This window comes from Prunus dulcis, chromosome 1, assembly GCF_902201215.1.
Source record: "Prunus dulcis chromosome 1, ALMONDv2, whole genome shotgun sequence".
NCBI classification, from domain to species: Eukaryota; Viridiplantae; Streptophyta; class Magnoliopsida; order Rosales; family Rosaceae; genus Prunus; species Prunus dulcis.
In genome coordinates, this window is record NC_047650.1 from 5,588,513 (window position 1) to 5,602,418 (window position 13,906).

The 13,906-nt window shown below is 36.6% G+C and overlaps 1 protein-coding gene across 3 annotated transcripts; it reads left to right on the plus strand.

The window, feature by feature from the left end:
- The first annotated feature begins 1,029 nt into the window (after positions 1-1,029).
- LOC117630769 (subtilisin-like protease SBT2.5) lies at positions 1,030-9,064 on the plus strand. Of its 3 annotated transcripts, none has more exons than XM_034363558.1 (11): positions 1,030-1,350; positions 2,169-2,384; positions 3,991-4,135; positions 4,242-4,636; positions 5,245-5,340; positions 5,435-5,507; positions 6,011-6,296; positions 6,447-6,772; positions 7,226-7,493; positions 7,822-8,103; positions 8,410-9,064. In XM_034363558.1, the coding sequence occupies exons 2-11, from the start codon at positions 2,200-2,202 to the stop codon at positions 8,814-8,816; spliced, it is 2,463 nt and encodes an 820-aa protein (XP_034219449.1). In that variant the 5' UTR covers positions 1,030-1,350; positions 2,169-2,199; the 3' UTR covers positions 8,817-9,064. The 3 variants fall into 3 exon arrangements, with proteins under 3 accessions (XP_034219449.1, XP_034219434.1, XP_034219443.1); XM_034363543.1 differs by having other exon boundaries at positions 1,097-1,354; XM_034363552.1 differs by lacking the exon at positions 1,030-1,350 and adding an exon at positions 1,638-1,765.
- Positions 9,065-13,906: the final 4,842 nt, after the last annotated feature.

Below are 13,906 nucleotides of genomic sequence, written 5' to 3' on the forward strand. Positions count from 1 at the left end.
AAAGCAAATCTAGTAATTTTTTAATGTCAAAAAAGCAATCTAAAGTATAGTGTGTGCTCTAAACGATTTTATTTCTTATGTTGAATTATTAGTTTTGAGCAACTATTTATTTATTATGACACAAATGGGGCCCATCCTTTCCCCCCTCAACAACCAAAAAGTAAAAAAATAAAAGCAGAAATGTGTTCATTTCTTGTACATTAAACACATAAGAACAATAGATGGAGGATGAGAAAATTGAAATTACCAGCTCTGCTTCCCAGACAAACCACCAAATTAAAAGCTAGTTAATAACTTATTTGCAATTAAAAAAAAGGACAAATCAAAATATCCATGTAAGAAAACCAACAACATATTAGTTGTTGGTTGTTATAAAGAATAGTTGAGAAAAAAGAACGAGAGTCAAAACTTCACATGATTATGAGTTTAATTTCTTTGTAGGTAGTTGGTTTTTGTGGCTATTGTATTTGTCATTTGTGGAGTAATTTATAAATGCAATTTTTCTACTCTTTGACTAAAAAAAAAAATCATCACCAATTTATGAGTCAGTTGCATTAACTGGTTCGTGGGCGATTGTCTCTAGCAAAATACTGATGACAATAAATCAGTTTTTAGTTTTTAGTTTCAACCATGACAAGTGCTTACTTTTTTTAATGCTGTAAAAAGCCTTCCAAAAAAGTAAAAAAAACGTAGTATATAAAGGAATCTCCACCTGAAATGAGACAGACGGACCAAAAAACCTGAACCCGAACCCGACGCCGCCCCATCCCCCTCTCTCAGGTGCTCCCTCCGCCATCTGCCCTCGCGAAGAAAACCACGAGGGCATTTTCGTCATTTCGAATAAACCGCCCCGACAGCTTGCGCGCGAGTGTTCGCTCGCCCCACCACGAAAACAGAAAACTTTGACCCTTCTCTCACTAAAGGAAAAATTCGTACGAAAATTAAACTAAAACCACCAAAAATTACTAAATAATTAAATCAATTAATTTCTTAAATTTATATATAATCCTCCATCATCTTCGGCTCGCTGTCTGATCCTCAGCTTCTACAAATTAAATCAGCGAATTTTTTTTTTTAAAATAAATAAAAACCCTAACTACCAGACTCTCTCTCTCTCTCTCTCTCGCTCTCGCTCTCATTCAGTCACTATCACACTTCACTGCTCACTGAAAATTCCATCAACTTCAGAGCTTTGAGCTCTTTCTCAGACTCAGAGCTTCACTCTGCTCTGCAACAAACAAGCGCAATGCGATCCGCATTCTGATCAAATCTCAGTCCTCCGTTCCCCATTCAAGCCTACATGTGAATCTAAGCTCTCGTCCTCCTCTTCGATTCGTCTCTTGGATCTCTGCAAGTAACCAACCACTGCTGGCTTTTGAATTTTTATATAATATCTGAATCTCTCTCTCTCTCTCTCTCTCTCTCTCTCTCTTTTTCTTTAAATATGAATGCGATCTTCTTTTGTTCTAGCTGATTATTCTTTGCTTGGATCGCTAACAAAGTGGTTGCTTTTGTTTTGTTATATTTTTTTTATTTTAGTATATTTCTAAAATTCATGAGATTCATTTTTACTTTTTTTAAGATGCTTAGTAATGGAAGCTACTTTTTTTTTTGAGTGCTTCTTTGTGATCTTGAAGCTAGTCTGCATTATCTCTTCCACTCAGTCAGTCACTCACTTATTCACTCATCGAACTTTGATTTCTTAGACTCATAGACCCTTTGTGCTTGTTTAACTACTTCAGCAATCTGATCCTACCACAAATTGGTACATATTTAATTTCTGTATATAGTTTGGGTCTGCAGTTTCGGACTTTTAGTGATATTAGCATTCTAATTCTTTCTCTGGGTATTTTGTTTCCTATTCAGATTTTGAGTTTCTATTAATTCGTTCTTGTTTCAACTTCACAGCCATACAGAATACTTAAATGAAAGGGAGATTAAGCTAATTTTTTTTGTTTCCAATGAATTTATAATCCTTCCATATCCCAGGAACCAAAAAAATAAAAAAATAAAAAAAATCCTTACTTTGATTTCTTTAAGCTTGTGATGGTGAAAGCCTCCAGTCGTCGTTATTTGTGGTCATTGTCCTAATAAGTTTGTGTTTTTTAATTTAGTATACTTAGGGATCAACTTCATATTATTGACTCTTGGTGATTCTGATGATTCAGATCTTGTGGAGTACTGAGGTTGGATACTTGAATGGTAAAAATGAGGGCTGCGGAGTTTGGGTGTGCGGTTGCAGTATTATTTGCCCTTTTAATTGTTGGCAAAGCTGATGTTTACATTGTGACAATCGAAGGAGAGCCTATTATAAGTTATAAGGGTGATGTTGATGGTTTTGAAGCCACTGCTGTGGAATCTGATGAGAAGATTGACACAACTAGGTATATGCCAAAAATTTCCCTTGAATTTTTTGTCATATATTTTTTATATTTTCTATATATGCAAATATATATATAGATAAAATCCGTGTAGCATGTATATTAATTTGTGTATATATGTTTAGATATATTATGTAGACTGAAAAGTTTCGTATAGATTAGAATCTGATCCTATTTCCAACCACTCATAGACAGCCTGAGGTGCTTTTACTATTCCAAAAAGCATTGAAATTTAATTTCTATGTCATTAGTGTTGCACATAGTCCTATTGGGGTTCTAGAATTCTGAGGTTCTTTGTTGGACCAAAGACTTTCCCAAATAACTTGTATGTTGTTGGGTCATATGAATTCTAATTCTATGGTTGACTTTGCATTTTAATGTCTAATCATGTATAAGCAAGTTTTGTTTCTTACAAAAAACAGAAATAAACCATGTATAAGAAAGTTTACGAATATGCTTAGGTGTGTAAAATCTAAACTAGTTTCAAGGTGGATATGGCATTGTAGAGATGGTGGGGAATGACTTCAACATCAATCCATCCAAGCAACACGGGGTATTGGTTTTGCTTGCACTCAGGACCTGTTGCTGTCTAGCTTACTTCTTTTATCTATTTGCTTGCCCTAATTATATTAGAAATGCTAAATTCAGCACAAACAGAGATACACTGTTCTTATTCCATCCAAGAAAGCTTGGGTTAAATGGTTTCGCTTGCACTCAGGAACTGACATTGTCTAGCTCACTCGTTTTACTAATTGCTTGCCATAATTATTCTAAAATGATAACCACTCAGCACGAACAAAGTTATGTTGTTCTTAATTGTTACTTGTATGAGAGCATTTACTTAGGGCCAGATGGTTGTTGCATGAAAATCAAGAATCTGTCCAAATTCGTGCGGGTTTTAAATGTACGAATCTAATGACATGGACGGAGAGTCATTGAAAAGAACTATTACCATCTGTAGAACTACTTTTGTTGGACCATTTATGAAACCATATGAAGTGCAACGAATCCTCTATATATTCTGCTAATATTCGGCATTTGATTGATGGTTTTCCTCAAGATGATAAATATATCGTAAAATTCATCCAACGAATCAAACTAGCAATTTTGTTTTTTTCTTTTATTTTATGAAATGGTCAAACAAATTAAAATACAGTTCTATCCAATATGTTTGTGTTTATTATGGTCCTTTGTTATTGCTTATTACCATCATTAGGTTTTTGTAAACCGAATTTGTTAAAGATTCTTAAGAAATCCTACAAAATGTTTCCCACGCTAAATAGTTGCTGGCATATATATACTAATTAGTTTCATCCATATATTTCCTAATATATTCAGATATAACCATCATGTACATATTAATTCTTACAGTACTGTTATGCGACATCTTATATGCAACTAGTTACTTTGTCCAGAAAAGATTGCATTTCATTATCATCTCATGATCTATATAGTGCACTTCCCTCATCCTAAATTATATCATATATTTGGGGAGATATTCCCCTTTACCGGAGGGGTTGTTATCTCTCTGTTTTTGAACCTGAAAATGAACCGTGTTAATTAACAATTTGTTTTCTCAATTTTGCCCATTCTTGTGGTCTTCTTTCAGTGAATCAGTCACGTCCTATGCCCGACACCTTGAGAGTAAACATGATATGCTTCTTGGGATGTTGTTTGAGCAAGGGACTTACCAGAAACTCTACAGCTATCAACATCTTATAAATGGCTTTGCAGTCCACATTTCTCATGAACAGGTGAAACCTTGGACAGACACTTCCTCTTTGTAACACTTGTTTGAGTCACCGATATTGATGTCTACTCTTGCATGCCGTTTTCTTACGCTGTTCCTTATATTAGTAGGCAGAAAAATTGATGCGTGCTCCTGGTGTGAAATCAGTGGAGAGAGATTGGAAGGTTAGGAGACTCACAACCCACACCCCACAGTTTTTAGGGCTTCCAACTGGAGTATGGCCGACAGGAGGTGGCTTTGATAGGGCCGGAGAAGATATTGTGATAGGATTTGTGGACTCAGGGATTTACCCACAGCATCCAAGCTTTGCGTCCCACAACTCTGATCCTTATGGACCTGTTCCAAAGTACAGAGGTAAATGTGAAGTCGATCCAGACACCAAGAGGAGCTTCTGTAATGGGAAGATTATTGGAGCCCACCATTTCGCCAAAGCTGCAATAGCAGCTGGGGTATTTAATCCTTCTATTGATTTCGCCTCTCCTATGGATGGTGATGGACATGGAAGGTTAGGTCCCGTCCTTCTGTTACACGTTCTTCATGGGAACCTTGCTATATTTCATTCTGACTGGATATTTAGTTTATATCAGTCTTTCATGCATATACAGAAACATGTTAGTTTCAAAGAAGTAAAGAGTAACTTTTACACTCTGTTAAGCATAGATAAATACCATGACTGGCAGCAATTGGAGAGTCCAATTATTAAGCTTAGAAACACTTCCACATAATAAAAATATTTCATTATGTTATTGCGTGAACAAACAGATAAGGACATTTCTTAAAACACGTACATCTATATTTATTCAAAATCGATGGATGAGCATATGGATAACAATGTGCTGACAAAAGTAACATACGTTTATAATTGATAGATTTCAGAAGATTGAACTTTTGGGTTTCACTGTTCAAGTGAGTAAAACCATGACAACCACAAAAGTTCTTCATTCCTACTCGGAGTTGATAGGAACTGTTTTGCTCTTGTTTATAGCAACATTTATTTGTAACACAAAATCTGTTGATCTTTTCCTTTCCCGCTTTCTGCTGGAGATTTTTGTTTTGTTTTGTTTTTCTGTCTGAAGCTTTTTTCCTCCTGTCTTTTGTTTCTTTGTCTGCCAGTCACACTGCAGCAATTGCAGCTGGAAATAATGGAATTCCTGTGAGAATGCATGGTCATGAATTTGGGAAAGCAAGTGGGATGGCTCCACGTGCCAGGTAAGGGATCATAACTTCCTCTTGTCATGTCTTGAATCCAAGGAATAAATATCATTCTTTCTTTTAATCGATACACATAAATTGCTGTGTCCAGAATTGCTGTATATAAAGCCCTCTACAGGCTTTTTGGAGGGTTTGTTGCAGATGTAGTAGCCGCAATTGATCAGGTGCGCAATAATTCCATGAAAGAACAAATAAAGTTGGGTGATGCTAGTAGTGCTGTTTTTTGTGTATGTTTGAGTGTGTCGGGGTGTCTTTTGTTGTGTGTTGGGGTATGTGCACATGTAGATATAACCTGTTCTCTTATTTGAGTTTTGTTCATCCGTGTTCCCTGAGATTATATTCTTGCTTACTTTGCAAAACTCTAGCAATCTGTTTAGCATGTGATCTGATTTACCGTCTTTGCTTTTATTTTGTATTTGACTCTTTAGCAATAAGAGAAAGAAAAGAAAGTATTTTTGATTCTCCACTTTAGCACATCTGTCTCCATGATCTTACACCAAAAAGAGGGTAAACATTTAAGTTGGTTGCGTATGAACTTCTGCATAGTTCAAAGATAAAATGAATAGATATTGTCTTACCCCAACTAGTTTTACATTCTTTTGGGATACTACCTTTGGTTGCTATGTCCTGGAATGGTGATTCTTAATTGAAAATAATTTTTGAACAGGCTGTATATGATGGAGTGGATATACTGAGCCTTTCAGTGGGACCAAACAGTCCTCCAGCTACCACCAAGACCACTTATTTGAATCCTTTTGATGCCACACTTCTCTCAGCTGTGAAAGCAGGTGTATTTGTTGCACAGGCAGCTGGAAATGGAGGACCTTTTCCAAAAACTTTGGTTTCCTATAGCCCTTGGATAGCATCTGTTGCTGCTGCCATCGATGATCGCAGATACAAAAACCATCTGATGCTTGGAAATGGAAAAATATTAGCTGGAATTGGGTTGTCACGTAAGTATCTATTTTGAGAGCAAGCGTTTGTATTCAGTAACGTTTTGTTCGGTAACCTTTTGTTCAATAGCATTTTCATTAGTTGCCCCTTCTCTACATTTCTGCATTTTGCAAGCTGATGTACTTCCTCCTGTGTTCCCCCTTTTGCAGCATCAACACATCCAAATCGAACGTACACATTGGTTGCTGCAAATGATGCTCTTCTTGATTCTTCAGTAGTGAAGTATAGTCCTTCAGATTGCCAGAAACCAGAAGTTTTAAACAAGAACTTGGTTCAGGGGAATATTCTTCTTTGTGGCTATTCATTCAATTTTGTTGTTGGTACTGCATCAATCAAGAAAGTGTCAGAAACAGCCAAAAGTCTTGGTGCAATCGGCTTTGTTCTTGCTGTGGAAAATGTTTCCCCAGGAACAAAATTTGATCCTGTTCCTGTTGGCGTTCCTGGGATTCTAATCACTGACGTTAGCAAGTCATTGGTAATTATTTCAACTTTTCTCCTTACTGACATGGTTCCCTTTTTTCCTCTTTTTCAAGCAGAATTCTAAAGATTTGAGTTGTCTCATAATCAAGTCATGAGTCTGGAACATTCTCCAAGTGTTTCGCGAAATTTGATTAGAGGACTACAGTAGCTATAGCCAAATTCTGTCATACGCTTGTCATATTTGAAAAGTGGACAGGACAGGGAACAAATTTATACAGGGAGAAAGGAAAATATATAATATAGTCAGGCAAATTTATTTTTGTCATGTCTTAGTAGCATATGAGCTTGATCCTAATAACTGTTGCGGTACTTACTACCTGTTACGGTTCATGTGAACTACTGTTTAACTCTTGGCTCATTTCTCGTCTTATGTATGTTCTAACTTTTCCCCTTTCATGCAATGATGTGCGTCATTGGTGCTTGGTGCTCTGGCTTTGCCATTATTCAGGATCTTATAGATTATTACAACATTTCTACATCAAGGGATTGGACTGGTCGTGTGAAGAGCTTCAAAGGTATAGGTAGCATTGGGGACGGTTTGATGCCTATACTCCACAAATCAGCACCACAGGTGGCACTATTCTCTGCTCGAGGACCCAACATCAAAGATTTCAGCTTCCAAGATGCAGATCTTCTCAAACCAGATATTCTAGCTCCTGGTTCTCTGATTTGGGCTGCTTGGTCTCCAAATGGAACCGATGAGCCTGATTACGTTGGTAAGAATTGAATCAAAGCGTTAAAATGTTCTCTCCCCAGATTTTGATGTTTCAAGCTTTCCCCATACAAAAGAGTCTGTCAAACTTTAGTGCCGTAGTGCAGTTATTATGTGGTTTGGACATAAATGTTAAAAATAGGTTTTTGAGGTTTCAAAATTTTGGTAAGGTAACGCTCGTTTTGCTAAGAAAATGAGGTGAAGTATTCAGAATTTTTTGTCAGTAATTGCTTTTCCTTGTCTTTCTCAGCTGTCAAATTAAACCTAAGGCAATAACAATTGTACCTCTAGAGATTCAATTTGGCATATTAACGGATTATTTGCTATGACAGGGGAGGGATTTGCTATGATTTCTGGAACAAGTATGGCTGCACCACATATAGCAGGAATAGCTGCTCTTATAAAGCAAAAGCACCCTCATTGGAGCCCTGCTGCCATCAAATCGGCCTTGATGACTACATCAACAACTCTGGACAGGGCTGGAAGACCTCTTCAAGCACAACAATATTCCGAAACACAAGCCATGAAGCTGGTCAGTGCCACCCCTTTTGATTATGGGAGTGGCCATGTTGATCCAAGAGCTGCCCTGGATCCTGGACTAATCTTTGACGTGGGTATGTGTTCTTCTACCTCTTTATAAATGATTTTACGCTACTGGACTTGAAGTAAATCCCCATGTAACTTTGGAAATATGGATTGTCCAAACCAGGGAAGAAAATAGGGGGTGGGGACGGGGGATTAGGAAGCATGAGGAAATCAATATTATAACATACATTTACCATAAATGTTAAAGAAAAGTTTGTAGGTTGCCTTCCAGAGCACTGCAGATATTTCCTCCTGGGATGAAACAGATTATTCTGTTGAATTATATTTGGCCTGTTATCTGATGAAATCTCAATCCAATTTTTATTGGATTTTAGGTTATCAGGATTACTTGGGTTTCTTGTGTACAACACCTGGTATTGATGCTCGCGAAATAAGGAACTACACAAACTGCGCCTGCAATTACACCATCGGCCACCCATCAAATTTCAACTCTCCTTCAATCACAGTATCTCATCTAGTGAGAAGTCAAACAGTTACACGCACAGTCACAAATGTTGCTGAACAAGAAACTTATGTGATCACAACAAGAATGGCTCCAGCCATTGCCATTGAAGCCAACCCTCCGGCAATGACTCTGAAACCCGGTGCATCACGAAAGTTCTCGGTGACTCTCACAGTTCGGTCTGTGACTGGAACCTACAGTTTTGGAGAGGTGCTAATGAAAGGTAACCGGGGCCACAAGGTGAGGATCCCAGTGGTTGCCATGGGTTACCAACGGTAGTTTGGGTTGGTTAAATTAAAAATTTTAACCGTCGTGGCTGTAATATTCTTTGTAATCTGTGGGAATAAGGTGTGAGGCTAGATGTATGTGTCTGAAATATATATGTATGTGGAATAGCTGTAAAGAGAACTGGTATGAGGGGAGACTCTTAGTTTCTTCCACTTATAAGTTTTGCTAATTTGATTTGGTACAAGTTTTGTTCCTTGAATTTTTGAACATCACTTTAATGCATCATCTCAATTGGCCAACTACTCTGCATCTCTGCTCCAATATAATTGAGCCTTGCGACCAATTTTTTTTAGTACAAGTGATTGGGAAGGGGGATGACACAAATATTCATTAGGTGTCCGGAGTTTCGAACCTCTGACCAGATGGAGGTGGAAGAGCTAAACCATTGAGTTATATTCCACTGTCATGTTTTAAATTCGAAGAGAAAACATATTTGGTCAGTTCAGTCATTTAAAAAAAAAAGGGAAATGGTTATGACATTTATCCTTGCAAGAACTGAATAAATGCAAATGTTATTCCCATGATCTTGAAAACTCTAGTTGAATGCATGAAGGATATGGGATGAAATATAGAGTCATTCTATAGTAGAGGGCCTATGGTAAATATTGATTGAGAAGAGGGCTTTGGCAACCCAACAGATCATTAACTTTGATTGAACAACCCAACGGAAAGGTCATCTTAGCATTGTTACAAAAAAAAAAAAAAAAATTACAACGCAATCCTGATATGGGATTAGTCAGGTTAGTTATAATGGATATGCTCCCCGCTCTTTACTCGAGTTGGATTGGAGTCCCTCTTCTCCCTATAGTTCAAATTAAATTAAAGTAGAATATCGATTGTATAAAAATAAAAAAAAATAATAAAAAGAAGAAGATTACAATGAAATTAAATGTATTAAAGTCGTGCCATGCACCCCAATATTTACAGCTACACTTCATCCTAAAGCCCAAATGGAATTGTTTATGTAGTCAAAGAACTTTCTATGTTGCAGGAGTCTTATTTTTCTGTTGTTTTGGTTGGAAGGAGTCTTATTTTTCTTGCTAGAATCAGTCAGTATAATCAGTGGACATAAAAGAAAAAAGGGTAACTCTTGGAAGGATATATAGGAATCTCTATCTGAGTTGGCAATATGGTTAGTTGTTAACTATCAGTTAGGCTATGGTTAGTCAAGAGTTGGTTAGGTTAACTCTATATTAACTGAGAGAGTCTGCGTTGAGGAGTTTAGTTGAGAAATATTGTATATAGCACTCTATTGTTCTTGAGATATTGAGTCAAATAGAAGGCAGGTTTTATCGATACTTACGTGATGAGTCTCATAGTGAATAATAAATGCAATAGTTTTTTAACACATGACACAATTCTAAAGGGAGATGTGGCCACACCAAAGTTTTTTTTTTTTTTTTGGGTCAAAGAGATGCTTCATTGAAATAAAGAGAAACCAACATAAAGTCTCTAGGAAGGAGGGAACAACACCTCCATTCAACCAGATAACAACAAGGCAAAGAGAAACAAAACTAACAAAGAAAACTTAGTTAGAAGGCCATCCACTAAGACATCACCAACGGGTGCATGTCAGCCTCTAACCCATCCGAATTAGGAACTAGGAGGGCAGGGAAGCCCATCTGCTTGCATAACAAAAACCAAGGAAGATGGGGGTCTGTGTAGCCAGACATCCTTGCTCATCCTCCGTCTTGCACTCGCCGCAATTGAATCGGCTACACCATTACACTTGCGAGGGATCCAACGCCAATTGCAAGAACTAAAGCGATTGCAACGCCTCCGAATAGCAGAAATAATAGGATAGATAGACCACACACTTTTACATGATCCCCCAATGATATTCTGAAGCAGCACTTTCGAATCAGTCTCCACAATTACCTGCTGGACACCCAAGTCAGCAGCCAGAGAAACACCCATTAGAGCAGCATGGGCCTCTGTCTCAATCACAGAAGCTGACAACCTATAGCTCCCCGAACCTCCCCTAAAATTACAGCCATCATCACGAATCACACATCCCAGACCAGACTTAGAAGAAGTCTTATCCCAGCTAGCGTCAATATTAATTTTGCACCAGCCATGAGGAGGAGGAGACCAAGATTCATCAATAATATCACTTACCAAATCAGGCAACGGTAGTTGAGAGATTCCAAGGCATGATGCCTGGTGGAAATCACTACTCATTTGCCTAATTCGCACTAAAGTTTGGGTTAGACACACCTTTTTTCCTTTGAAGACCGCATCACACCTGCTACGCCAAATTCCCCAACAAGTGTACGCAAACAAAACCACCACCAAAGTCTTTTCCTGCTTAGTCCGATGCTTAGGCCACACCAAAGTGAGCAAATACGCTATATCACTATCATTCCAAATGTACAATAAACAAAAGTAAATAATTGTAATTCACGAGTAGCGCTCAAGTCGTAATCAGTTAATAAGATAATATGATATGACCCATTCGTTTGAGTCTATTTAGTAATGTGATATTATAATCCGAAATGAGTCATTTAATTGAGATCAAATAAATAGATGGATGTTCTTTTTGGTAAACAATAAAATTAATCATATGTTAGGTCCTGTTTCGGATTGCTTTTTTTCTTTTTTTCTTTTTTTTTTGCCATCAAAAATATGCTTCACTTTAAAGTTAAGCAATTCAAGGTGTTTGGTAAAAATAAAATCTTGATTATTTTAAAAGTAATGGCCTTTTAAAAGCAGATTTTAGGTTGCATTTCAAAGCTGCTTTCAAAAGAAGCATAGATGAACCTTCAATGAATTTTTTTTCAATTCCTATAATAACATAATTAATTTTTTTTAAATGACATCGTCTACCACCACCACCACCATCACCACCTCCACCTTCTTCATCACCATCACCACTTCCACCCTATCACCTTCTTCATCACCACCACCACCTTCACCTCCTACACCCCCACCTCCACTTTCACCTCTTTCACCACCTCCTCCTTCATCTCCATGTCCATCTTCATCACCACGACCACCACATGACTAGCACATAACACTTTCAAGATTATGTCTATTTTAGTCATTATTCATAGTTAGAATAGCTTTATATTAAAATTTACCAAATGGTTTTGACACTGCTTTTTATACTAACAACACTTTAAAAATAAGGAGCTGATTTTCCCATTCCTCTTTTATCTACTTACACTCTCTTTATTGTTATAGTAAAAATGATTAAAAATAGGGAATATAAGTGGATAAAATGAAAAATCAGCACCCTAAAAATATTGTTTATCAAACATAGAACTGATTTACTTTACTTTACGGCTCATTATTTTTAAAGCATATTAGAAACTGTTGTTTTAAAAATAACAGTAATCCCGAACCGACTAAAGTTTTTGTTGATTTCTTTCTGTAGAGATGATCCTTTAATAAGAACAAAAATATTAAATAGTTGGAATCATGGAATCACAATATGGAGTGGACCCACACGAGTTCTAAGTTGTGTTAACTGGTTGGTGCTTCACTGCTTCTGCATAGGACTAGTGATAGTTAGACTATTTTTGTCTAATTGATCACCACTTAAAAAACAAGAAAAAGAAAAAGAATAATGATTATGTTATAAAGAAATGAAGCCCACATAGGTAAAACTAGATGACAATTAGTCAAAAAATGGAGATAAAGCTAGAAGGTATTAATCAAAAGATGGGATAATGATGTTGGGGATAAATCATTATGTCTCCCTTAAAAGCCATTTGCTTTGCCTATAAATAGGCATTATATTTGTTTGTAAACATATACGGAAGAGGAAGAGAAGGAAGAAAGAAGGTGAGTGAGTGGATAGGAAAGAGAGCAGAGAGAAATTCTCCAAGAGAGAAAATTCAATGAGCCACACATATTGTAAATACTAAAGTTGTAGCCCTATTATTTTATATAGTGGAAAAGTTACTGCTACTGCTCTCCGAGGACGTAGGCATAGCCGAACCTCGTTAAATGTTGTGTCTCATCTACTTTACGTGCAGCTCAATATTTTAGCACATATTCCGTTCATTTTATAACACGTTATCAGCACGAGAAGCTCTCAGGTATAATTTTTTGTGCTACACTATTATTTATACTACTAACCATTATGTTGATGTAAGGAAGAAAAGTAGTGGAGGAGCTGTGGTATGCTAGAGAGATATACGAGCAAACCAACTGGAAGGATAAGCTCCTTGCCTCTTACTTTTTCTATTATTTTATTATTTCTCCACACAATTTAATACTCATACTAACATCCAAAGCTAGTGAAGTTTGCAAGTGAAAAGAAGAAAAGCCAACATAATTTGTCTAGCTTTCAAACTAATGAATCATGGTGTTGATAAGATTCCAACGAAAAAAAAAAAAAAAAAAAGGTTGGAAAAGCTTCCTGCAACTTTTATAAATATATAATATATATATATATATATACATATACAGTAATTCTATTATTAGCTTTAACGGACGGTTTTACTTTCTATATTTTTTAGTGGTGGTTTTTATCCCACACACTATTTTATTTTCTGTATGGTGTAAGTTCATTACCCATACAATTTATTTACTGTATGGTGTAGGTTTATTACACATACAACAGTATCTATTTAAAAGGGTGGCGCGGGTTTATCGTCCATGCCTTTATTTTTATTTAAATGTATGGAGCAGAATTAGTGCCCATACAAGCACGTTTACTTTATCGTAAATTTACTTTTACTTAAAGTATGATGTGGAATTAACCCTCATACTTTATGAATTTACTTTACCGCACAGTTAATTTTATTTAAGGTATGGTGCGGGATTAACGTCCATACAGCAAGCAATTTAATTTATGAATTTATTTTACCGCACATTTACATTTATTTAAAGTATGGTGTGGGTTTATCGTCCATACCAGTAATTTATTTACAAGCAATTTATTTTATGGATTAATTGTATGGTATGATGAGTTTTTATAGTATGCAAATCAGGACCAGAAGTTCATTGATCCTCATCATACAATTACATCAGGACCTGAAGATCCTTGATGATGATAATGATATAAGAGCTGGCAGTCTCTCTGGTACTATACTTGTAAACAAGAGATCGGACTTGAAGATCCTTGATCCTTG

Bases quoted from the DNA above. Each gene is read 5' to 3' on its own strand.
- LOC117630769 (XM_034363558.1), top strand. From the start codon at position 2,200: ATGGTAAAAATGAGGGCTGCGGAGTTTGGGTGTGCGGTTGCAGTATTA. The intron at 4,136-4,241 runs GTGAAACCTTGG...TTATATTAGTAG, and splicing joins TCCACATTTCTCATGAACAG to GCAGAAAAATTGATGCGTGC. The intron at 6,773-7,225 runs GTAATTATTTCA...GCCATTATTCAG, and splicing joins CTGACGTTAGCAAGTCATTG to GATCTTATAGATTATTACAA.